Source organism: Buteo buteo, chromosome Z (assembly GCF_964188355.1).
Source record: "Buteo buteo chromosome Z, bButBut1.hap1.1, whole genome shotgun sequence".
Classification (NCBI taxonomy): Eukaryota; Metazoa; Chordata; class Aves; order Accipitriformes; family Accipitridae; genus Buteo; species Buteo buteo.
Window position 1 is genome coordinate 3,030,619 of NC_134204.1, and position 25,366 is coordinate 3,055,984.

At 44.3% G+C, this 25,366-nt stretch overlaps 1 protein-coding gene across 1 annotated transcript in view; it reads left to right on the plus strand.

Annotated features, from left to right (window-relative positions):
• MYO5B (myosin VB) overlaps window positions 1-25,366 on the plus strand; it is a 149,716-nt gene that overhangs the window by 69,082 nt on the left and 55,268 nt on the right. Inside the window, exons 10-16 of the mRNA XM_075019778.1 lie at window positions 1,183-1,264; window positions 2,833-2,973; window positions 9,727-9,849; window positions 11,142-11,225; window positions 16,457-16,606; window positions 17,283-17,380; window positions 21,971-22,057. Of these exons, the coding sequence (XP_074875879.1) occupies window positions 1,183-1,264; window positions 2,833-2,973; window positions 9,727-9,849; window positions 11,142-11,225; window positions 16,457-16,606; window positions 17,283-17,380; window positions 21,971-22,057 (765 nt within the window). The remainder of the gene's footprint in view (window positions 1-1,182; window positions 1,265-2,832; window positions 2,974-9,726; window positions 9,850-11,141; window positions 11,226-16,456; window positions 16,607-17,282; window positions 17,381-21,970; window positions 22,058-25,366) is intronic.

Sequence of the window (25,366 nt, forward strand, 5' to 3'; positions counted from 1 at the left end):
GACAGCCAGGTAGTCCTCAGAAAGTACCAGAAATACTGATTTTTATTTTTTTGGGGGGTGGTGGAAGAGGAAAAAAAAAAAGGGGGCTTCATTTGTTCAATACTTTAAGACTGTTCTGCCAGCTCCTACAGCACCTATTACCGGAGCAATTATTTCACCGTGCATTTATCATTACAGCAGCTTATTCGTTAAGCACAGGGAGCCTTGCCACTTCTCCCCTTAGTTTAATCCTTACAGTCATGTGTCAAAGAGTTTTTTCCTCCCCCTTCCAACTGTGCCTTAAAAATAGAAATATAAATAACATAATTCCCTGTGGTAGCTGAAAAATGTCTTTTTTTTTTTTTAAGAGCAAACCCAGCTCCCTGTGCCTGTCCCTGGGCATTGTGTACTTCAACCCTGACCGCCCCAGCAGCTCCGCTGACTTTCTGCTGCCTGCTTGCCTGTAGTTTGTGTTATTAAAACTGCATATTTTTTCTTTTCTAATTGTGACTAGGAAGACAGTTTTAAGATTGGTTTGGAGTTGGCTGATGGTCTGTGGAGGGGTGGGATGATGTTTCTGTGAGGGTAGCTTTGGAAGCCCTGGTGAAGAGGGGGATCACCAAGACCAACACCAAACTCCCTCTAAGAAATGTGTTGGAATTGGAGCTGAAAGCACCATTTCTCCCTCTGCCTCCCAGAAGTCATTTGCTCACATGTATCTAATTTTTGTGCTATCAGGGATGCAATACAGAGGCTATAATTATGAATTTAATACCTTCTTTTTCTGCTCTATTGAATTGCATTAAAATTACGATGTTGGGTCTTTTAAGACAGCAGCTACTGTTTCTCCATCACCTTTGCAGTGAATGTATTTGGACTTAATATTTCATAATATTTTTCCCTGAGAGATGCTGTTAGATTTCTCGTCTCAGACAGCACTACTGCCTGATGGACAGGAAGCTACAGTCGTACTGAATATCTCATTTGTGCGTAGCAGAAGAGACCTCTTGAATCCCTTGGGTGGTGGCAAGGAAAGATAGACATTTCGGGGAATGAGGAATAAAGAGTAGATCTGGGATAGGAGGAACGCGAAGAGATGGTTGAATAACTGGTGTTCCCTGTCACGCAGATGACACTATTGCAGAGAAAAGTTGATTTTGAGACTAAGCAATGCTTAATACTGATTTATTCATTGCTTTGCAGGTTTGAAACTTTTGAAGTGAATAGCTTTGAACAGTTCTGTATCAACTATGCCAACGAAAAGCTCCAGCAGCAGTTCAACTCGGTAAGGTCAGCTTGGAAGCGTTCCATAAAACTTAACACAAAACATATCAAGGCTGGATTATTGTATGTCTGGTTTCTGCTTAATTGCACTTACCTGCAGCCTGGCCAGATCGCGTGGCCAGCATGAATGTAGTCCTTGGGATACCATCTCTCCTGGGCAATGATTGTGCATTGCAATTGCACTAAATATTCATATCAAGTTGAAAATACTGCTTGATTGATTTATAAGCTTGGTACTGGAAACAGGTTTGCAAATTATTTATGCAACGTTTCATTGATGGTTTTGGATAAGTAGGTAGTTTGCCAATTTTTTTTTTTTTTCATAGTTTCAATCCTAAACCAAAACCTGGATAGTCTCGTGCTGAGTCCTGATTTCCACTGTGAGATAAAGCATGGGTGGAAACCTGCCCATTAAATGTAGCTTAAACGTCTGCAATGAAAACTCTGTATTAAATAGCAGGATTGGACGCACTCCCCATTTTTCACTTGGACATGCCTCACAAAAACCTGAGATTCTTCTATTTTATTAAATACAAGCGCTTACCTGCACTGGAAATGAAAACAGTAAGGGGTTGTTTTCTGCTTTTGTTGTAAGCAGGGAAAAAATCACTATTAGTTTCAGGATACAAGGGAAAACTTGTTAAATTTGAGCAGCTAATTACTGTGGCGTAGTTTGGCACTTTGAAACTGTATCATATGCATGGACGTGAACACTTGCAGTATATCTCATGCATCAGATCACCGCTGCTAAAAATGAAAAGTAAATTATGGATTGTATTTGCACTATTCATATCTTACTTGGTACGTCCGACTATCACTTCTGAAGCTTATAAATTCAAACTCTGAGATGACATGTTTGAAGAGATTTTAAAAAGCTATCTTTGAAGAAAAAAGTGCGTTTGAAAAATCATTTTTTTAATATGCTTAGAGTATCTCAGAAATAGCCAGAGACAATTTATCTGCTAGAGCAGAGGTCTGAGATATATAAGCCATGCAAAGATTTTTTTTTTTTTTTTTTTTAAATAAGAATCTGCAATAGAAGTGTTCCTGAGTCAGTTAGATACTGCTGCTGATATCCTTTCTAGGACGTTGGGTGCTCTCTGTGAAGCTCTGCTCACAGATGGGGTCACATGCGCTCAGCCCTGGCAGGGCTCCCAGCTTGTGAACCTGCTGCAGCTCACTAGTTTAATCAGCAGAGCACTGAAGGAGAGAGGGATTTTTCTTAGCCCAAGAGATATATATGTCATTGTCATTTCAATATATGGCTTCCACCTAGATGTAGTGACAGCTTCAGTCATTTTCTAGTGAAAGTCATTTAAAGCCTTTTTTCTTTTTCCTACCCCATGGTTTCCTAGTGTAAAGCTTTTATTTTCCTTGCCAGAAGCTAGATTGTGTAAATGGCAGAGGCTGTACAAAGCTGTACGTGAGGGCACCTAAAGCTTCTATGGCTTCTGGATGTACTGATGGAATATTTTATTCCAGTGGGGACAAGTAGGTGAACGGGGAAGGGGCTGGTGCTGTGGTGGCTGGGATCACGGTCAGTAACTCTGTTGTTTTTCCCACTCTCAGCACGTGTTTAAGCTGGAACAAGAAGAGTACATGAAGGAGGGAATCCCTTGGACTCTCATAGACTTCTACGATAACCAGCCCTGCATAGACCTTATAGAGGCAAAACTTGGTATTTTGGACTTACTGGATGAAGAGTGCAAGGTAAAGAGGATCATCCACCTTTTTGCTGGCATTTTTATTTTTATAAAAGGTTAAAGAACGGGCTTTAAACTGTGGTAGCTTGCAAGAGGGTAAACATCTCCTTTCACATGCATTGCCAGGTGCTCATGGCTAGGGTAGGCTGTTGGCATTTGTTCTGCTTTGCTTTAGGACTATCCAGAGCCTCCTTGGCAGATGTTTGGTACCAGCCTGGGTACCTGATGTCACCGTGTGTTGCCAGAGCTCATGCTGCACTTAGGAATAGCCTTTGCTTGCGACTTTTTCTTCAGTGTTACCCAAGAGCTGGAGTTCCTCCCTGTCTCAAGCCTTACTTTGTGCCAAGGGAAACCCGGGTTGTCTTGTGATAGCTATCTGGGGTAAAGTCAATTGCATTTAGTGTACAGACTTCAGATGCTTATAATGTTGAGAGAGTAGTTTGCTATCTTTTACTCTCTCTCTGATACCAGCCTAAATTACATCTTGCTTAAAAGTTGAGAAGAAAGGCCAGAACCACAAACCTTCATGAGAATCCATAAGAAAGGTTGCACTCCTTATTCAGTCATGAATTATCAAATATATTTAGAAACAAGAAATGCAAGATGGAAGAGTCTCTTGGGAAGCTGGGATGCCTGTTTTGAAGGTCTTTGGTGTTAAGAGTAGGTAAGAAGTCCAGAGTCTTTAGGTATGGTCATCTCAACAGGAGAGCTCAGTGTGATGCCATGATGAAAACGGCTCCTACATTGGGCAGAGCAGCTCGTATCTCTTCAGTTCTGGTGTCTGCACAGCAATGATGGTGAGGAAATACTGGAGAGAGTGTTATCAGATCAGGGCTATAAAACATTGTGATACTGAGGATAAAGAAACTTGAGCGCTGCACACGAGTGGTTGTAAGTGATAGTCAGTGGGAGGGTTTTCAGACCTTTTGACACACACAAAAAAACCCACCCTAGCATGCAATAGCTAGAAGTTGAAGTTAGACAGATTCAACCATGAAATAAGCCTTTTTAACGCTGAGAACAGCCTGGTGGAAGAGGGTGGTGACTGCTTTGCTGATGGATGTGGCTGCCTTGTGGAGCCTCAGGCTGGTTTTGCTGTGGTGTGATCAACAGGTTGTCTTTGGGAAGAGTTTCTATCAAGACTTGGATATACTCTGTGCCAGGAAATGTCTTACTGACTGTAGAAGGGCTCTGAGGGTTTTTGAAGGAGGGCAGAGAAGGGTGAGGCAAAGGGTGATGGGAGAGCTGAAGCAGGGAATGGGCCCCTCACCAGGATAGCCAAGGTGATGAGAAGGACACAACGAATTCTTGTTGGCTCTGTGGGATCCATGGGTATGGGACAGATCCAGTGGTCCGAGGGCAGGAGTGTCATGTTGCATCAGAGGGAAAGGTTTTGGATCCATTATTTAGACTAATGTCCCTGTTGGGATTTAAGGAGATGTATGGCTTGTCTGGAAGCGAGGTGACCTGTCAAGTGGCTGCTCTCCTCCACGCGACAGGGCTGCCTTCCCATGCGCGACAGGGCTGTCCCAACCTGTACATCCCATGAGCTCAGCCCTCATCTGGGGTACAGACATGCCAGCTGTCTCTTTGTGATGAGCCAGAGTTGTGGCTTTGCCCTTTTCAAATTCAATCTCAGGAAGACTCCTTGAAAATGAGAACAAATTAAACTTAATTTGATGCCCTCAAAAATAGCATCTTAGCCAGTGCTGGCTCAGAAGGAGGTCAGATTATTTGCTTGATATTCAGCACCATTTCTTTTGGTCTCTGCACTATTAAGCCTGTTAAACTCTTCAAGCTCCAGCTGACTCCTGGGTGTTTAAGGGAACTTTTCTTTGTGCCATATTGGCTGATACTGCCCTTTGCTCCTCTCTGAAGCACCTGGCACTGGTTGCTGCTGGTGACATTGGATTAGATGAAGCAACTCCTGTGCAACAGCAGTAGTATGGACAACTTTGCTGTAGATCTGCTTGGTACTACTTTTTCCATATGTACTTTTTTTGACCAAAAAACTGAAACACAAGATCTGTGCCTCGCCCCCCCCCCATCAAATGCCAGTTATCTGGGTATTTACCTGTCAGTGGGGAATGCTGTCATTAGTCACAGGCCCTTATTATGGGCCCTGTAATCGGCTCTTTTATAATAACCTGCAAGTGTTCTCCAGCTTTATGAAAATTTCAGCAAAGCCTGTCAACTGAAAGCACCAGTTTATGGATGAAAACCTTCACCCCCGCAGCAGCGTTTTGCCTCTCAGGGAGAGCTGGCGGGCGCGGGACCACAATAGGGTAATTGCAAGTCATCTCGTTAGCACGTACAACGTTGGATAAATATACTCTGGAACTTGAAATGGCATCGAGGGGGTCCTAGCAACATAATGAAACATTAGCGCAAATGCGGAGGGTTTGTTGCTAATGTTCTTGCTTCACAGTATGGATTTTTTTTTTTTTAATCTTAAATGTGAGGTTGGGGAGGGAGTGGTTGGGTATGTGCTGAAGCAGTTCAGCTAACGAAGGTCATATGAGAGTCTTGTCACTGTTTAGAGAAGAAGGGGACCAGGCAGGGTTGATATGGGAATTGGCAATGAAAGAGAGGGCTCTTGAATTGCAACTGGAGTTGTAAGGACTAAACCTGTCTCATGAATGCAAACGATAAAACCCCCTACCTCTGAAAAAAGAGGGCTTTAGGATATGTTTGGGTTTGGGGTTTTTTAAACAGCTTTGAGGTCTTAGGAGTTGGAAGCTGTTGTACAACAACTTCCTAAGGTTGGAGGGGGCTTCTGGAGGTCATTTGGTCTGACCTTCAGTTATGTCCCTGCTCTGCCCAGGAAGCCTTATAATCTCCATGAGACTGTGACCTTATGTCTTCTGCTGAGTGACCTTGGAGTCCTCAAAGAGCCTCTTCCCTGTTTCCTGCACTGGAGGGTCACCTGCTTAGATCTGAAGCTTTTAGGACTTGTTGGTTTCACTTTGGCATAAAAAGATGCTGGAGGAACAGCAAGAGTTCATGTCCCATGTACAGAAATGTCACTGGCTAGAAACCAAGGCCACCACGACAGGCACAACGTTGCAATGCTTTAACACAAACTGATGAATGAGCCTGAAGAGGAGGGAAAGGGAAGAAGGGCGGCATCCAGGAGAACCTCCCTGCGGGTGAGCTGTGAAATGTGGAGGGACTCACTATAGGGCCAATGGCGATGCTGGGAAATAACCTGGGGTAAGAGGAGAGGAGAGTAAGGAGACCAGCGTAGAGCCTATCAGAAGAGACAGGCGTTAAAGAGGAAGGCTGTCTTATGAAAATCCAGTCGTGGGAAGTTGGGAGGGCATGTGGAAGACTTGCTTGGATGTCTGGGATGGCTTTAGGGTATGGTTGGCCTTATTGTAGAGGGAATGACTTTGGCAGAGGGGACAGCAGACTTCTTAGGAAGGCTTTGAAGGCTTTGTGGTTGGAGGGAACACATGAAGAGCAGCTTCAGTGCTCTGGAGAAGAGAAGCCAGTTGGGGTCGATTTTTTTCAAGGGACTTAAATTATTCTCAGAGGAAATTGAAAATCTCTAAGAAATGCAGTCAGGTCTCTGTAACAAAACTGGATAAGGTGTCCTGCTTTTCTGGCTGAAACTGCTTGCTCCGTGGGAGTGCTGCTTGTTTTCCATACACTTCCCAAGTGTCATTCAGGAGTACAGTCAGAAGTTGCTGTGGATGTCCAGGTTTCTCCATAAGGTGTCCTGCTGACTTTCTGCTCTCTTGCTTTTGCCTGTGCTGTTGGGATGGGAGTGGGAATGAAAAAATTAACGAAAAAGCATTTCTATTGGCATGAAATGCATCTAAAAGGGTTTGATCAAGGATGGGCTGGTTGGATGGGTCGATGTGTCAGTCATGGCATCGTTTTCCGAGTGCTGTTATGGATCTTAGTGAAATTCTTTCTGCTGAGGAGCAACGTGACCCTGAGGCTGCCAAAGGGGGATGTGTCTAACCAAACCCCAAAACTCCCTCATGTTCTCAAACTCTCTTGTGGATCCATTTTGTGTTTTATGGCACATTGCCATCGTGTTACACTGTTAATGTGCCAAATGCGTTTTCTAACGCTTTTCAAAAGATGCTCTTTAACCTTTCCTGTGTCCTTCTGTCAAGTGCCAGAAACACTGAAGTCTGCTTCTACCAGACTGGTTTTCAATCCTGCTTGTCTCTGTGCATCGCTGTGAACTTAAGTATCCGAGCAAATGTGTTTTCCTTGTCTGGACTTGTTAGTTTTTTGAACATCAGTAATCAGCACGTCGCCTTCCTGTGCCGGCCGGTCCTGTCCAGGGGGATTTCTGCTCCACGGGCAGATACATGGAGGTTGGACCTCTGGGCTTTCCTTTCGGGTGGATCGCCTAATCTGAATAACGGCAGAATAACCTCGCCTACGTCACGCTGTCAGCTTTTATGACTTTAAAGTCAGGCGCATCACTTGCAGTGGAGCATGTCTCTGGAGTGTGGAGGAAGCCCAGGCTCTTTTCAGGCTTTAATATCTATTGGAGTGTTAAGGAGAAAAGAAATAAAATGTAAATAGCTCCTACTGTGTTTTCAGAGGGTTGACTTGTAGATCATTAGGTATGAAGGGACCTTTGTTGCTTTTATCCAGTTAATTGTCCTTCTTTTGGAGGTGATGGTGGAGTGAATCTCACCCTTTTGTCCAAGTGCTCCAAACATCTCTTTGGCTGTCTGGTGGTTATGGTGGGTTCTTGACCCTGGGACGCTTCTGATGCAAAAGCTCTGGACCCAAGCCTAGGGGCTGACCCTGGCTGCACCGGGCAGATTTGATTTCGGTTTCAGTAGCTCCTGGCAGCTCGGAGGACAGTCTGTGGAGACGGGAGGTGATGCTGGCTGGGATTACGCTGCCCGACCGATTTTATGCAATGATGGGCAGAGGGACGGTGAGGACAGAGAAGCAGAAGCAGTGACCTTGTGAAATCACTGGTGTAAGGTTTTTCCTGTTTAGAGATTTCCATACAATACTTACAAGACACTCGGTTCTCTTCTTCCCCATCCCCTAATAATGTCTTGCACTGATGAGATAGTCTCTAAATAACTTTCTCAGTGGCTCTAAAGGCCTTAAACTGCCAAGCCAATACCAAAAGCTGTTATAATAGCATAGATAATGGCCCTGTTAGTTTTTATCTCTGGCACTTGGTCCCTATCAGGTGCTTCTCAGGCAGCTAAAAATACCCAGGCTGCACAACGGTGAGCAGGGAGCAGTGTGGGTATAGCGAAACCCTCTTTCTGCGAGGCAGGAGCGATGCCTTTGAAGTTTAACTCTGAGATAAGCAGGAGTTTTCAGCCAAGTGGATGACCTAAAAGAGAGCTGGTGCAGGATAAGTCTGCTCTCTGCTGCAGGTGGTGGCTCAGGTGGCAGCAGTGTTCCTGCTCTGCGCTCACGGCTCGGTCCTGAACAGGAGAGACCTAATGATAGCTCCAGAAAGGATGGGTTTTTTACATGTAAATATGAAATATAACTGGTGAAAAGAAACTCATGTGCATTTATGTAACTCTATAGTTTAAACAGGCATGTCTATCTTGTGTAAATAACATATGTTTATAATTGCATAAATAAATGCCTTTTAATATTCATATATAGTCCATGTTATTTCTATGTGTATCCATAATTGGCTACACTTACAACTGTAAAACATAAATATGTCTGGGATAGCACGGCTTGCGTGAGTGGCTGCTGCATTTAATTCAGCCACTTCTTCCAGTTAACGGCAGTGGGCAGGAGGTGCTTGTCCCTGTGTCCAGAACCCTTCTGATGTGTTTTGGCTTGCTGTCATGAAATCAAAGGCTGTTTCAGAGCAGCATAAAGAAATATTCCTCATCTGTCTCAAGTTTTCCTTTTTACTGTTTGCTGCCCCTATTTCCTCTGTCAGTTTTCATATAAAGGTCTACGTAGAGACCTGATGGATGATCCAGAGCTTTTCCTGATGCTGCACAATTGTTCCGTGGTTTCTAGGCTTTGTCCCATCTAATTTTAAATATTGCCTAACACTTTTCTTCTGACTCTTCTCTTTTACTAACCTAAATAATCCAGTCAGCCAGTAGAAGGAGGGTTTGGCATCCAGAAGATTCCTGGCACAGGGGGTTGGATGTGTGGGATCGGGACGTGGGAATCATTTAGCTGTAGCAGGACAGGTATGTGGGTCTAAAGTCCCAACCCTGTGTGCAACTGGGGTTAATGCATCCTGTGTTTGGGATCCAAGTGACCCCACCCCAAACCTGCTGAGAGGCAGAGGTTTCTTAAGAATTATCATTTTATTATTATTTTAATTTTAATACTTAAAAATTATCATTTTATTATCATTATTTTAAACAAAATAAAACAGAACCTCTTGCATGTTGACTCAGGTGGCAGTTTGTGAAACTATTTGATCACCAAAAATTGCATTAAAAAAGTAATGTTGGTGCCTGAGCAATTAATGTAGCTTAAGTGCAAAAATACTTCTTTAATTATTATTATTTTTTTTCCTGCAAGAGCTGTTCTGGCTGTTGGAGTGGAACCAGCATTTGGGTGTCTTTCACGGGAAACAAAATTTTAGTGTGTTTGTCAAGATATACGTGAAAATAAGATAGCATATGCTCCTAGAACTGGAAGGTGGACTTCGTTTTTCAAATATTCCTGTAGCCCATGCAGACTACAGGAAGCCCACAAGGAGGGTTCCTCCAAAACCTCCCTGCACCTCCTTTGCATGCCTGACCGCAACTTTTTGGTCCATTTTCTCCCCGTCCAGGTTCCCAAAGGCACTGACCAGAACTGGGCGCAGAAGCTGTACGACCGGCACGCCAGCAGCCAGCACTTCCAGAAGCCCCGCATGTCCAACACCTCCTTCATCGTCCTGCACTTTGCCGATAAGGTAACTGGGTGTGTGTTGCGTGTGCTGGGACTTGAATGCAGAAATGGGAAATGCATGGAGGGGGGAAAAAGAGCTTCATGAAGGAAAATTAGTTTATAGCGCTGTTGAGCTGCTTTTTGGTGATAGGCATGCCTGGTTGGCAGTAATCTTGGTTCGATGCTCAAATCTAGATCAGCTTAAAGGACTTCAGCCTCCAAACTATTGCGCTAAGCTTTAAATAGTTGTGCTTTCTAGAGGAGAGAAAAATCCTCTTTCTTAAAGCTGCGGCAAAATGAATTTCTGTAAGGGCAGCTTGACTCAAAATGTATTGGAAAATGAAATTATTTTTGAAAAGCAGGAGCTGCGAGCATCAGCAAGGCACGGTGGGGAGGAGCATGTGAGAGGTGACCCTGGGCTGATCCCACCCTTATGAGGGAGAAAATGCCAACTGTGGGACTCTAAATCCCAGTGTCTGGTCCTATAGGGTCTTGTCCATGGGCTCCAGCTTCATTGAAACCTTGATGTGATAGATGTCACTCACAGCAAATAAGAATCTTAAAACCTTGCAGTTATGCAAAACACATGTTTGTTGGAAAGGAAAATGTAAGACCAATGTCCAGGGAGCCAGATGACGTGCAAGTGCTGTGATACTGTATAGGTGCTTCTCCTAACCAGGTTTGACCTGGATGCGAGCAGCACTTCTCGTGGCAAAGGTTGATACTCGCCTTTTCTTACGCATGTGATTTTGCACGTGTACCCTTGACGAACGATAGGTCTTTGCAAGTTTTCCCTCCCCTTTTTTTTGTGGTCAGTTATTTCAGCCAACTTCAAATGTAAAAAATAATATAACATTTTCTTCTGTCCTCTCTAAATTCTTCTTTTGCGTCCCAACCCTCTGCAATTTCAAAACCAAAAGACTTACAAGAGATGTAGCCAGGGCATCTTTTGAGGTTTATTGATCAGCTTGCAAGGAGGTCAGGAGTGAATAAAAGAGTCTGTAGAGGTACTGATGATCTTTGCATTTTTACCCCTGGTTTCCATGGAAGTGCAGTTTGGTGTCCCGTACAGAGCAGTTTAATGACTAAGAAACAATCTATGTTTGTGAGGGTTAATGCATCCTGTGAGGGTTTTGCTTTCATTCAGATTCACTTTCTTTGATAATAAGTGACCTTTAAATTCCAGTTGTTTCCACCCCTTCTCCCTCTCTGGTTTTTCAGGTGAGCTCCTGACAGTAGGGGAGCAGTGGGACACAGCACCTTGTCCTTGTGTGGTTGGACTTTACCCTCTGGGCTTCTTCCTTTGTCTCTTGCTAGGTGGAATACCAGAGCGAGGGATTTCTGGAGAAGAACAGGGACACCGTGTATGAGGAACAGATCAACATCCTGAAAGCCAGCAAGGTAAAAGCAATGAGTCGGGAGGTAATTAGCACGGCTGTTTTCCAAAGTGTGAGCTTCGTGCTTGCGTTCCCATGCTGTGCCACAGCATGTCATGTAGGCAAAAGTGGTTGGAGGCACCTTGCATGAACAGCAGCAAAAAAGGCAAATAAGCGGGATGTGGAGGAGGGAATAAGGGGGGAGAGGAGGGATAAGGCTGCTAGTTGCACCCAGGTGTGGATGTGCGTGGTCCTCTGCTCTCCTTCACCCTGGTGTCAGTGTCATGTTGAGGTGCATCAGAAAAATCCTTTCCCAACCTGCTGATCCTCTTCTTCTTTTTTTGTTACCGAGAGCAAAAATCAGGAACAGCCAGTTATAGGGCACTGTAAATCCTGCTTAACTCTCGGAGCTCCCCACCCATCACCTGGCACCAAAGGAATTATCAAAAGCATGTGGAGCCACAGGTGATCCTGGGATTAAAAGCCATGGTCAGCAGTATAGTTTGTATGTTACGGGTAGTGTTGCTGACCCTACCGCCATTCTGTATGAAAATAGCTGTTCCCCTTAGCTGTAGTCCATCATACTTGGCCCTGCAGCTTTTAATTACTTTAATAATTAGTATGCAAAAAATAGTGTTAATATACAATGCTGGAAATCTAATGTGAACTCTGAGACATTCCAGCTGCTCTAGAGCTATTTCATGCTGCTGCCAATATGTAATATTAACAAATTAACACATATTGATGATCACACTTGCTGTTGCTCCTGGATTACAAGATTTTGTGCAATGTACCTTTCCCAAGTATTGTACAAACAACTTGTCGACACCTCACTGCATCAAGTGCCAACAGAGATGTACTGATTCACCTCGAATGTCAACTCTCCTTGTAAAGAGCTTTTTGGCACCTGAGGTTTAAAGTCTCTGTTAGTCCTGAGGGCTTTGAACTCGGTGGGGTGTTGGAAGCAGAAAAGCAGTAGCTGTGGGATTCTGCAGGCTTCAGCGTGGGTTGTGCCTGCAGTAAACGAGTGCTTGGCAAGTGGGCTTCAAGTTGGAGACTTTACAGGTGCATGTATGAACCGAGCAGATTTTACACTGATTTCCAGTACTGCAGTCGTCTTCTCCACGAGCACTTGGGTGTTCCCTCTGCACTTGGGTGGGTTGGGTTAGAAGTGTCAGTAACGCAGACGTCTAAGGAATTTCAAATCCTTGTTGTGTAAAAACAGACCAAAAATTCACCCTGCAACCTTGAGTCTTTCATTGTCAATTAATGAGTTGAGACTTTAAATTACCATAAAACTGCCAGAGGCAGCTCTATTATTAAGAAGTTAGTATGAAAATCCAGCCCTGCAAAGTCCATCACACCACCCAGCAGCCAAAATCGAGACTGCATGACTCTGAGGCACCGTTGTTTCCACCAGACCTTGTGTGTGGTGTAGGGAAGGAACATATCTGCTTATCTCCAAACCATTTCAAAGCTTCCCCCGGCATGGGTCAGCTTTTTAACTTGCATATATTTTTTTTGCATAACAAATTTTACATCCCCCCTGCATGTTGCAAGCAGATGCATCATGTATCCAGATTTCTCCTTTTTGTGCTACCCTCCCTTGGGTTTACATCTGGGTGCGACCTTCCAAATGCCACCCTAAATAAGGGAGAGGGAGGAAGTATTATTTTTAGGAGCATTTTAAGCAGGAGTTTGTTCCTGGCAAAGTTAAGAGAGATGAGAATGGGAAATTAATTGAGTATTGTCAGTGGCTTGCCCTGCATCTCAGCAATGAATTCTTATGAAGATGGCAAGATAGCAATTTTCTCATCCATGGGGGTAGTTGTGAGTCTAATAACTCTGAAGCTGGGCTTTAATAACTCCCAAATCAGGAGCTCTTTGAGTTCGGGAAGCTCACAGCTTTCCCAGGGTAAAAACTGGGCATGATTAGAGCTTATTAGAAACGCCAGGTGACTTGCAGGAATAATTGATGCTGTGTGATGAATTATTTAGCCAGTGCTGAAGTTGCTGTTGTAGGTAGTGCTGCAGAATTGGTCGTGTCTGATAGGGATTTCTGCTTGACTTCTACCCGTAGGTGCAGAGGAGAGATGTAACTCATTGAAGTGGTGTTGTAGAGTGGTGGGGATGGTGCCACCTGCAACACATTCCTTAAAAAAAAGAATTTTTAAAAAAATGCTGAAACGGGTTTATTAACAGCATCTCCTCCTCTTCTCTCTCTCATATATAGGGACCAAAACATGATAGCAGAGCAGGCCGTGCTTCGGTTCAATAGCAAAAAAACCCCCAAGCCCTGCTCCTTGCAACTGATTTGCTTGACCTAAAAAGCCATTAATGTGTATGCCCCAGGACCAAAGATTTGGGTTTACCTGGCCTGCAAACTAAGCTAATGCTCCTTGAGATCAGGCGTCAGGACCTTGTGAATTCATGGTGGTGGCTCTGTAGATGACACCAGCATCTGCATTTGTGAGCTAGCTTAAAATTCTCAAATGCACTTGGCTCTGAGAGTCTTTGGGTGATAGTTCGATGAACTTCTGCCTTTGAGCCATTTCTTTAATGACATGGGAGCAGTGGCTGTCATCAGTCCATGCCAATGCTGTGCTGTCCTGGGAGGAAGAGCAGCGTTTCCCTCAGTAGGAACATCCTCACCCTCTTCGTGCAAAGCATCCAAGACCTGATTTTCTGTTCATGCTTTTGCTAACCCTGTTGGCCAGCAGATTCAGTTATCCTGATTTTTTTTGTCTCTCACCTGCCATGTCCCCTCCAGGGGTATAAGCAAATAAGAATTTTTTCCTTTTGTTGTAAAAAGCAACCTGGTTTCTCTGAACCAAAAGGAAGAGCAGTGGCAGTGCCGAGCCTGCTGCTCAGATGTGCTAATTTGACTAAAACTTAAATTTGTGCTGCAAAAGGCTGTGCTGCGAGGACTTTATCCTGTACTCAGGATCAGGCCTGCATACAGTATTCACTGCATTCTTCTTTATGTTCCCACTAAAGTGATATGCACAGCAAGGGGGAACACTCAGTTTAACTCGGCAAGGACTTAAACACCTCTCTGTCAGCAAGTGCATCACTAGTGAAGCGCTCCCACCAAGGCAGAATTGCATTCTGCTAATTAGAATGCCATTAATGCTGTCAACAAGATGGTGAAAGAGACTTTTTAAAGCAGCTAATTAGTTTTGTTAGTGCTGGTCAGCTAAAACAGTTGAGAGTTGATGTTCTTTGAATTAAGGAAACAGATTTGAATACTGATTGAAAGCATATGGGCATGCTGTTAAGATATTGTATTCCAGTTCTCTATAATTATGAATTATGCACTAGTGGTTTTGACTCTACCAGTTGGGAAGGAGGGATCTGTCCTTCTCGTTTACCCCCAGCATCCGTGGAATAGAGTCTGGGCTGCTAAAGATGATTCCAGTTACACCAGTCTTGCATTACGCAAGCTGAAAGCTCGCCTCTGAGGTTCTTGTTGAGTGTTTGTGCAGGAGCGAGTGCTCCTGTTATTAATAGCAGGTGGACAGAGGGGTCGATAGTGTTCACAGCTATGCATTGAGAAGGTATTTTGAAATCTGAAATTACAGCTGGGGGTTTTACCACATTGTCAAGCACAAGATAGTAAAGTGGAGCCTGTGTTGGATATCTTCCAGCATCAGGCACATGCCCCCCAAACATCCCGTGTTTGCAGGAGTCAAAGCACCCAAGACAGTGACGTGTCATCGAAGTACAACAGCTGTCAGGATGTCTTTTGTTGAGATGGAGGGTTAGGCAAAGAAGGTGTGAACCTTTATTCTAGTAGGAGTTGAGCGAGCTGCAGAGATAAAAATAAAAGCTGTGAGTATGAAGTAGATCCTTAGCAGGCGCTGTCCTGGAGCCTGCAAGCAATTTGTTAATGTAATGCAAACAGTTTCCTTTCCACAGTGGTATTTAGGCTGCCGCGCTAGCAAGGTGTGCGAACAGTCTGCGGGACCAGGGCTGGAAATGTTCCTGTCTTAGTCCAGGGATGTGGCAGAGAGCCAGGCAGCCCTTTAAGGCACCGGACTGTCTGTTACTGTCTATAAAGCAGTAAATCCCTGCGTTTTTCTTGGGATCTTAATGGAAATACAACGAAGTTTAGCTTTTGGAGGAGCCTGGGATGGAAGAAAGAGCACTGTGCGGTACACTACTGCCTCATGTCAGTGTTTTTTGCGTGGATGTGTCAGGCACGGCGTGCCACAGAGAAGGGAAGCGTGATGCTGGTGCCCTCTCCCACGGATGCTCCGGAGTGGGCATTGCTGGTGGGCTGCATGCTGCTGGGACGGCATCATGGGTGCTTTGGCAGTGTCACTGGGCTGGAGCCCAACTCAGCTTGGTGATAAGTGAAATCCCACCTGGTGACACTGATTTTTCTCCCATTTAAGAATTTACTATTTGAATGTAAGTGCAGCTGTAGTGGGAGCCAGTGCGGGTGCATAGCCAGATTCAAGATGTGAAAATTTAACAGCCCTGCTAAACAGACCAGATTTATTGTGATTTAGTATTCAAGTTCCCTAGCCTAATGCAAATTTGAAGATCCTTCCCCTTAAAAAAAAAAAGGCATTAACTGCATTTGCCAGCTCACCTGTTCTCCCGTTTATGAAGCGGAAATGTTGCTGCTGGCTTGCCAGAAACCCCAGACTTCAGGGATCTGAGGAGCTAAATGCGGTGCTTCCAGGGCTGCAGAATGGCAGTCATGCTGTCACCTTGCTTGTTCATGCTGAAATACAGGTAATTAGTGAGGAAGTGCTGGTGTCTCTTAATTGTTTGGAAAAGCAAGGGTATCTCTGTGGCCGTGGTGGGAGCAGGCTGCTGCCTGTTCTCATGGGGAGACCCTGTTCCTGGGGCATGAGCTGTGCAGGCAGCATCCTTGCTGCAGTCAGGACTGGATGAGTACCTTGAAATGAAGCCTGGGAGCAAGAGTCAGTTTATGTTCAGGAGGTTTTGTGCCTTGGACAACGCTTCAGTGATGCAGCCTTTCAGCTAGCCATCCTCTTTTTTTTTTTTTTTTTTGCTTGTTTGATTCAATGTGCACATTTCAAGATTTGATGAACTACAAAACAGAATGGCCAATGGTCCTGCTGACGTGGTTTATGTAGGCAACGCTTCTTGCTTTTGCTTTATTGCCCTTTTTCCCCTTCCTGGTTTCAGATGGGTAAAAAATGACCGGAGCAATGTGACTTGGGTGGGTTCATTCAGCAAAGAGCAGGGCCAGAGGTGCTCAGGCGTTGTTTTTCATTTTAGTATCAAATGGTGGCAGACTTATTCCAAGATGAGAAGGATGCTGCACCCACCACTTCCATGGCAAAAGGAACGTCCAAAATCTGTGTCCGTTCTGCCAGACCAGTGATCAAAGCTGCCAATAAGGAGCACAAGAAAACGGTGGGGCACCAGGTAATGTATGATTTGAGTGGGTCAGTCGTCGGCAGGGGAACGGGGTGAGTGAATCCAGACACAGTTTTATAGTTCAGGTGTTGCTTCTTCAGTTTGAAGCAGAGATAAATAAAAAGCTGTTGTGGGGATAAGTGAGGAGACCTTCCTGTGACCTGGGTTGAGGATGGGAACAGTTTGGCTGTTGCATTTTGGACACCTGCTAGCAGTGTCTCTGGAAGAGCAGTCTTGAGTAGTCTTGACTGGAAGCAGTTGAGACATGGTCTAAGGATGGTGGAGGCCACTCTGGGATTCACTGGACTGTGTCCCAATGTACTATGGTGCTCAAAAATTGACACAACTTGAGAAAAAGAGCGGTTTTTTTTCCCCTGTGTGGAGAGTCAAGCAGTGCAACAGGGGCCCAGAGAGGTTGTGCTGTCTCCACCCTTGGAGGTTTTCAAGACTCAGCTGGGTAAAGCCCTCAGCAAACACTTGTTGCTGTTGTACATCACTGAACTGGAAGCCCTCAACCCACCAGTGTCTTCTCTGAATTGCTCCTGCGTGTGCCGGGCTGATGGGGAGGTTCACACTGTGTCACATCTGGAGGCTGGCACCGAAGGTGGTTTGCAGTGCCTGCCAACTTGGGTTGCACCCTACAGCACCTTCATCCCTCTTCAAAATGAATGGTTTTGTCTTTCAGTTCCGCAACTCGCTTCATTTGCTCATGGAGACTCTGAATGCCACCACCCCGCACTACGTGCGCTGCATCAAGCCAAACGATGAGAAGCTCCCCTTTAAGTAAGTGGGCTTTCAGATGAGCAAGGGGGTACAGCATTACAGCAACAGAGTGTGCTTTGGACTTGACTTCTTGCTAAAGAGATTGTCCCCCATTGTAATGTTGTTCCCGTAACTGGAAGGTCCCCGTAGTTTGCTGGGAGTCAGTTCTCTTGCATTTCATTATGTGGTTTTTATGCCCCTGAAGGGAAGACTAATGCAGGTCCTAGTAATTCGTAGATATAATCTACTAATACTGAGCATCCTTGCTTTGCAGTAATAGGGTCTTTGTACAATATCATCTCGGAATCGCTTTGATTTAAATAGTTGCAGTACTAAACAGTGAAAAGTAGCAGAGAAAGAAGTGGAAAAGTGGACATAGGTAGTTTGCTTGCAAAATGGCTTGTAAAATGAACAAAAATGTCTTGGTGCTTCCAAAATAGATGTGGAAAAAGTAAAGGCGTGACTTGTATCAACATCAGGCAGTTTTCCAGGTGAGTGAACAGCTGAAGCAAAAAGCCAGTCTTAATCTTCCTCTGTAGTTCAGAGACGTATCTCAAGCTGTGAACATTGTGAGCAAATAGTTGTTAGCCTTGTTTAACCTCTTGATAATGTATTTGTACCCAATTTTGTTCCCTGTAACTCCAAAAAAGCCTAGCCATTAGTATGCAGGGCCCTCATAGATCTCGTTGTGATGTTGTCTAAAGGTGCTGGCATAAACTGCAGGTGGTGACATTTAAGAAAGCAGGTTATAACTGTAACCCATAAGCAGGGAGGCATTGCCCTCCAGCTGATGCAATGCACTCTGAGTGCTCCCAGGTGGGCATGGTGCCACCTCGGAGTTCAGAGATGGCTCCAACAGCATCCTGCAAAGGAGGGTGAAGCATCTGTAAAAAGGCTCATCCTTGGTCGTGGTATGCTGGTGGATGTGTATCCACCAGGAAGCTTCCCTGGCTTGACTCTTCTCCCCTTGCAAACAGCAAAGTGAAGGATATTAATGGTTAGAAGACATTCAGGAACTGGCTTATGTTTAACTGTTTCATTAGATGATTAGTTAGCAGCTCTGGAGAAGGCTATGTTGGCTGTCTGTGCTGGGACGGCAGTTTCCGTGGTCTGTTGTATCTATTTCATGTGCTGTTTTGTAGGTACTGGAGATGCTAAGGGCCTCAATCTCTTGTTGCCTGTTGCGGAGGCTGTCCATTTAAACGAAATTCAGGATTACACTTTTTGTTTGATTGCTTTCTTCAGATAAAGCACAGAAGTATTTTTCTAGCTTCCCGTAGTGAAAGTGTGGTAGATGCTCTGTATGGTGAAATGGCTTCACCTTTTCAAAGGGTGTTTTCAAGACTCCGTGGCCCTCCTCAGCTCTACTTTCAGCCCATCCATCTTCACTTCTTTGCCTTTAACTTTACAATTCGGTTTTTCATGTGATGCTCAGGATACAGTTAATATTGTTTTATAAATGTGCAAGCTCCTGGCTGTCAAGGTGCAGTAATTATCTAAATGAACTCCATTGTACTTCTAAGATGTTATGGGTAGCAAATACCAGGAGGATAATTCTGCTTGTGTCTGCTCCCAGTCTGACTGGTGACTCGGTCCGATGCAATGCTCCCCATCTGGCCAATGTCAGAGCTGTCAAAGCTCAGGATTTTGGGAACAAAGGGCAAACCAAAATAGGCACAAGAACGGTTCTGGAGGAGCAGTGTGCAGGTGTCTCTGCAGCCAGCAGCATTGCAGGAGTCGCCATGGGCTGGAAATGACAGGAGGGTGCTTTGGAGTGGGGTGGTGGTGTTGCATCCCCATCTACCAGCCAGAAAGCACTGGTTCAGGTGTCTTGTACTGGGGGTTCTTCTGCAAGAGATTATCTCCCTCGTCACCCGTCGTGGATTGCTTAATTGAAATTGTAATCTGCGAATCTTGGTCAGTGTTGATCTAGCTGCCACCAGCTTGAGGAATTTGTATCCTTAGTGTGGCTCAAAGTCTATTTACTTGTATGCAAAACTTGGGTCTGGAGAATACTGGGATGGTTGTAAAGGAGTCTGCATTTCAGAGGCACTTGTGCTGAAAAACACATAGTGCCAGGAGGCATTAGTGAAAAGAAACATCAGTGGCACCGCTCTGACTTAATGTTGAAGTGGTGTCTTGTAGCATGCAGAACACATGGTGTTATGTATGTTGTTCAGTGAAAATACACAGACCTTTTTCTCTTCCTAAACCACAACATTTTTCAGCTCACAAGAACGTTACATTTTTGCTAAAATGAGATGTTTAGCCTGGAGAGGAGAAGGGACCTAACAGCAGCCGCCTTGTACTTACAAGAGCTACCAAGAGGACAAAGCCGCGCTCTTCACAGCAGTGTGTGGTGGGAGGACAGGAGTCAATGGCCACAAATTGATGTGAAAGATTCAGACTCGAGATAAGGAAACACTTTTTTTTTTCTCCATGAGGACAGTCTGTCAGTGGAGCAGGCTGCCCAGAGAGGTTGTGCAACCTCCATCTTTGGATGTTTTCAGCCCTTGACTGGATAAAGCCCTGAGCTATGGGTCTGTCCCCATACCTGCCCCAGCTTTTGAACATAGGAGATTGGACTAGAGACTTTACATCTTCGAGGTGAGTGGTGTCAGACTTCCAGCCTGGAGGAAACGTTGGCACCACACAGTGATACTTGCTGCAGCTGACTGCAGGCTGTGTCTGAGGTTGAACCCTCATGGAGAAGACCTCAAAGAGAGAGGTGTGAGGGCAATGCTTGATTTCACCTTGCACCTTTTGACAATTTTCCTTCCAAATTCTGTTTCAGGCAGAGTTTGTGATCTCTTACTTGGGTTTCCAGGCCAAAAGCAACCTGCGAGGCGCCTCTACCTGCCCTGGCAAGGAAGAGGAGTTCATCATAATGTGTGTTGTCCCACTTTTAAGCTCTTTATTTTGGCCTCAGTCCATAGCTGGAGTTGTTGCTAGAAAGGGTCCTGGCTTTCCATGCTGATAAATGACTGCAGCCGCTCTGGTTACTGCTGTTCACCCCCACTGAGCAGGGCTTGGCCGTGTTGCAGAAGGTTGCCCTCGTGTATGACGTAGATTGCCCTGGGATCTTCCAGGACTGAAGGTTTCCCCGTCCATCTACCAGTTCTGTTTATTATTTATTGTTATGGAAATTGTACCCTTGTGGATTCTTCCTTGAAGCGAGTGACAGCCAAGACTGATTTTTCCACCCTGCATCGTGTTTGCGGTGTTGTAGCGGATAACTTGCTGTGGACTTGACAGGTCCAGGGAATTTAAAAATGCACAAAGTAGCAGGGCACTATTTCTTATGCTGCTTTTGCACAGCAGAGGCTGGACAGAATTATTTATGCAATCTTGACCTGCAGGTATAAATACTTTGGGCTTCCAGGAAGGGACAAGCAAGTACCTGAGAAACTTTAGTTCCTCGCCCTTGTTCTGGAAACCTAAGACAACTATGAACATCTACATCTTATGAGTCCAAGCTTGATCCAATGACCTCTTCCAGGGTCCAACATCTTGAACTCGAGAGCTGGGACCGCTTTGTGCATTTGGTGTCGAGGTGGAAGGAGGGAGGGAAAAATGATGGGGGATGCTGGTACCTGCATTCTGCGCAAAGATAGGCTGATGTGAAAGCCAGTTCATGCCAGGAACCAGAGAGAGCATGGCCCAAGTATTCAGCTGGGAGTGGGCACAAAGTTTTTTGGCACAAATTGCTGGTGGAAATGAGGTGCCAGTGGTAAAGGGTAATGCCAGCTAAGAAGAGGAGGGCAGACAGCTGAGAGCAGAAATACCTTGAATTTCAGCATGATGCCTATCAAAGACCTTTAGTCTGGACCATGAGCACCACTGTTCTTCGTAAACTTAACAGTCTGCAAACCTGTGGGACCTGTTAATTATTTGGTTTTGGTATGGACTTGAATATATCAGATGTATTTTGCTGTTGAATTCAACTTCTTTCTGGAATTACATTGTTGCCCTTACAGCTGCAAAAGTAATACTGTCTGGTTCGTCAGGCAGCTTGTGGTGGGGTAGCCTGTTCCCTTCTTTATCGTAATTGTGTTGCTTTACATAGCTGGATAGATTATGGCTATGGTGAGTAATTGTAGCAGATTGTCATCTTGTCCCAAGAGTACCACTTGGCATTGATAGTAGGGCAATAGCAAGGTCCATTGCACTTGAAAAGCACAATGTCTTGTGACACGGAGAGAAAATGTGTGACATTTGTGCAAGCTGTTCCCAAAGCAAGGCATGGGATTTGTGGTTATACTGAAGTTTGTGAGGGAATGGGTATGGACAAAAGCTATCCATGGATGTATGGTTTTCTTCAGCCCTTGTACTAATGATGCGAGCAGAGCTTTTTTCCACAAATCAGAAGCTAATTCCTGTCCCCAAAAGAGTCAGTATCAAGTTGTTTCAGGCAACAGTACGTTTTTCTTGCAGCATAGTGTACTGATGTGGGCATAAAGGACTGAATTCCCTAACGTGCACTGTGTGTATCAGCAGGGTCAAAATTAGAGCTATTGCAGAGGATGCCAACATAAATGTTCTCAGGGATGCTTTTAGATTGATGTGGGTTCCTCCTCACTGTGTTAATCTCGATCTTAAATATAATTGCAGATTTGATCCAAAGAGAGCGGTACAGCAGCTGAGAGCTTGTGGAGTGCTGGAGACCATCCGCATCAGTGCAGCTGGCTTCCCATCCAGGTACCGTGCTGGGAATTAGGTGTGGTGTTGTGCTGCTGGTGCGCTTTACTCAACAAGTTCATCATCTGGGGCAAGGGAGGGAGAAGAAAACACTAGTGTTTTCAGGACAAACAGGGTTTATTTAGGCAGGTTTACATCCAGGATAGATTTTCCCCTTTTTATTTTTTTTTTTTTTTTCATTTTGCAAAACTCCCATTAGGTCCTAGGTTCCTCAAATTGAAGAGATTCGTTATCAAGTGATGAGCTGCAAAGTGAGGCTGCCAGAGGGTGTGTTGTGTCGTGTTTCAGCTGGTCCTTTCGGTTTGGTCCTGAGAAGTAATTTGATGTGATGAAATCTCTGAACGTGCTGGTGCATGACAGATAAAGGAATCTAGCTTTGATCCCACACGAAGGTGGACAGCCAGTAACAAGATAATGTCTCTATATCCTCTGCATCCAGCTTGCCTGGGAGCAAGCGTTGCCCTAGAGGACTTCTTCCCTGAAGCTCCCCATACAAAAGCTCCTTGCACTGTACAGTTTGCCTGCCTTTTTTTCTTTTTATTTTTTTTTTCTTCTGGCTTCAGACTCCTGCTGCAATAGTCATTTTGGCCAAAAATTTTTTGGTTATACTTGCAGAGAAAGAAAATAAGAGTTGTAAAATATTATTGCAGACTTTCACACTGCACATCCAAAGCATACTAGGCTTCAAATGCTTACATCTTAAAAAGGAAAGGCTATGGGTGGTGTGGCTCTTGCTAACTGTGATACAAAATTCAAAAGAGGTTTTTAGGGCCTAATAAATCAGAAAACATAAACTATAAATAAGCCCTGAAGATGGCAAGGGCAAATAATTCTAAAAATGCATCAATTGCGTTCTAGTGCCAAGCAGCTTTGTGTTAATGTCAGCATAGCCATCAGCCTTTTTATATGGAACAAAGGAGTTATAAATACACGCAGTAAAGAGTCGGCTAAGCGTGATGCTGAACACCATGAGAAACTCCCTGTCCCGGTTTTTGGGGAGGAGTGTGCTGCCTTAGTAGTTACTCTCATCTTCTGCAAAGCTGCAAACAGCCTCTGACGATAGCAGCTTCTGCGCGTTGATGTGGGGTAGTTCTGCTCCACTTAACATCTGTTGGCCAGTGACCTCCATGGACAGGCAAAAACTGGTGATGGGATCTCCCTGGCCAGCTGAGCTCAACTACTTAAGAAGGAAAAAAAGAAAAAGAAGAAAAGTTTCATGGAAACCAATTTCTCTCTCTCCTCTGCCAGCGTGAGAGGGTGGCAGAGGTGCATGGAGATTTGGGTCCTCATGTTGAGGGTCTGGCCCTGTTAGAAGATCCAGCACCACCTTTGGCTCCCATCTCCAAAGTCTTCAAGGAAGTAACTAATAAAAAGTTGCTCCTAAATTACATGATCTCTAAGGCGTGGACAGAAATGAAAAACCAGCCCACGGGTCAGGTCTTTCATTATCTTTGTTAAGGTAGCCACAGGGTTGAATCCATCTGTCTGTCCTCTAAAGCCCTAAAGCAGTGCAACAGCTGTGGTTTCATTTGGAAAAGGCCACAGAAAGGCAGTTTTGTGCTCCTTAAGCAAGTGGTCATGCTCCCCAGTGCAATGGGGGCTCCTGGCCTCTGCAGTTGTGGGTCCCAGGGGAGGTTTGGGGAGCTCTGAGTTGAGGGTTGTCCATGGGTTTTGCTACTGGTCTTAGCAGAGTTGCAGGGATACCCTGTTCCTCTCAATTCATAATTTTCCTAACAACTTGTAGCATTTTCCCATCTCTGCTCACTTAACTCTGCAGTTTAGACCCTATAGCACTCAAATAGATGTATAATTAGTAACTGGGGAGGGGAGAAACCACTGCAGCACCTGGAGATGAGCCAAGATCTATTTATGGCAAATAATTGACTGGTGCAAAGACCATTCCATCCCAAAAAACTCAAAAGGGATGATGCTTTTGGCTCTGCTTGTGTGCTTTTGGTTATGACGTCTTTTTTTTCCCAGGATACTAAGAATACAGAACTCTTCCATCACTGCAAGTTGTCAGCTTTTGTTCTTCCTCCAGGGGGAAAAAAAGGGTGCAAACAGCTACTTCAGCCTTTCAGGGTGACCTTCTCCAGTTTGGGACGCTTCAAGGACAGATTTTTGTTTATTTTAATGTTTCTGGAAGACAATTGTATACATGAACAGCTCTGTGCTAAATAAGATACTCACTTTGACTTCTGGTAGTTCTTCGCCCTCCTTGGTCATAAAATTCTAGTCTTGAAAATCCAGACCCAGGAGTTGGGCAACATCAAATATACAGATTATGAATAATCTTTCAGTGAATTGGCTTTATAAACCAGCTTGGCAAAAGCTGCTTCCACAGGATCTTATTTCATGGGAAATGTAATAGATGTTTCAGTTCTTTCTGCATATTTACATCCATACGATCTGTCTCGGTTTTCATCACAGCAAGCATTGATTATTCCTCTATATTTCCTTATATTTTGAGACAAGTTGGATTATAATGGTTGATTAAGGATAAAACCAAAAAGGAGGGTCATTGCTTTAAACTTAAACCCTGTGTGAAGGCTATAAATTTAAACCATTTAAAATAATAATGGAAAACTTGATCTTTGTGAGTTTTGCTTCACTTGGCTCTATGCAATTTAGCTTTAGAGCAACAGGGAATTTTCAAAATGTTTTATCTCAAGAGAAGTTTTATTACAGAAACAGGAGAAAATGTTTATTTTCATCCTGTAGTATTTACATGTGAATATTTTCCAGCATACTGTCAGAAGAGTAACTTCTGAGAGTGGTGTGGCTTTGAGTTAGAGATCTCTGGATAAAGCCACCTCCTGCCATCATTTCATGCTTTTCCATCACTTTATGGGTTGAAGAATTGAATGTTTTGAGGCTTTAACAGTTGTGGTTTTTTTACCTGGTTCCTTTAAGAAAAAAAGTTTTAATATAATTTTCAGTGTTCTTCAACCCATGTAAGTCATGATATATTCCCATTGAAAGATGAAGCCTCATGCTCCCCACTTTGGGTACACCTGGCTTTATTTTATCATTTCCATGGTAGGCTGCACTCTGCAGCTATCTCAGGTAAATTGAAAATATATCATTTGGTTTGAAATGTTACGCAGCAGTTAAGAAATGCATTTTTTAACATGTACATAAATGGCTGTGATGAATGGACTGTCTTAGATGAGTAGATAGTAAATCTATCATCAACTTCCATGGGTAAAGCATGGAAGAAGGCTCTGTACTATAAACCCATTCATCTTTTTTATAGAAACTGGCTGCATAAAGATCAGTCTGTAAAGAATTAATTGGTGCAGATCTCCA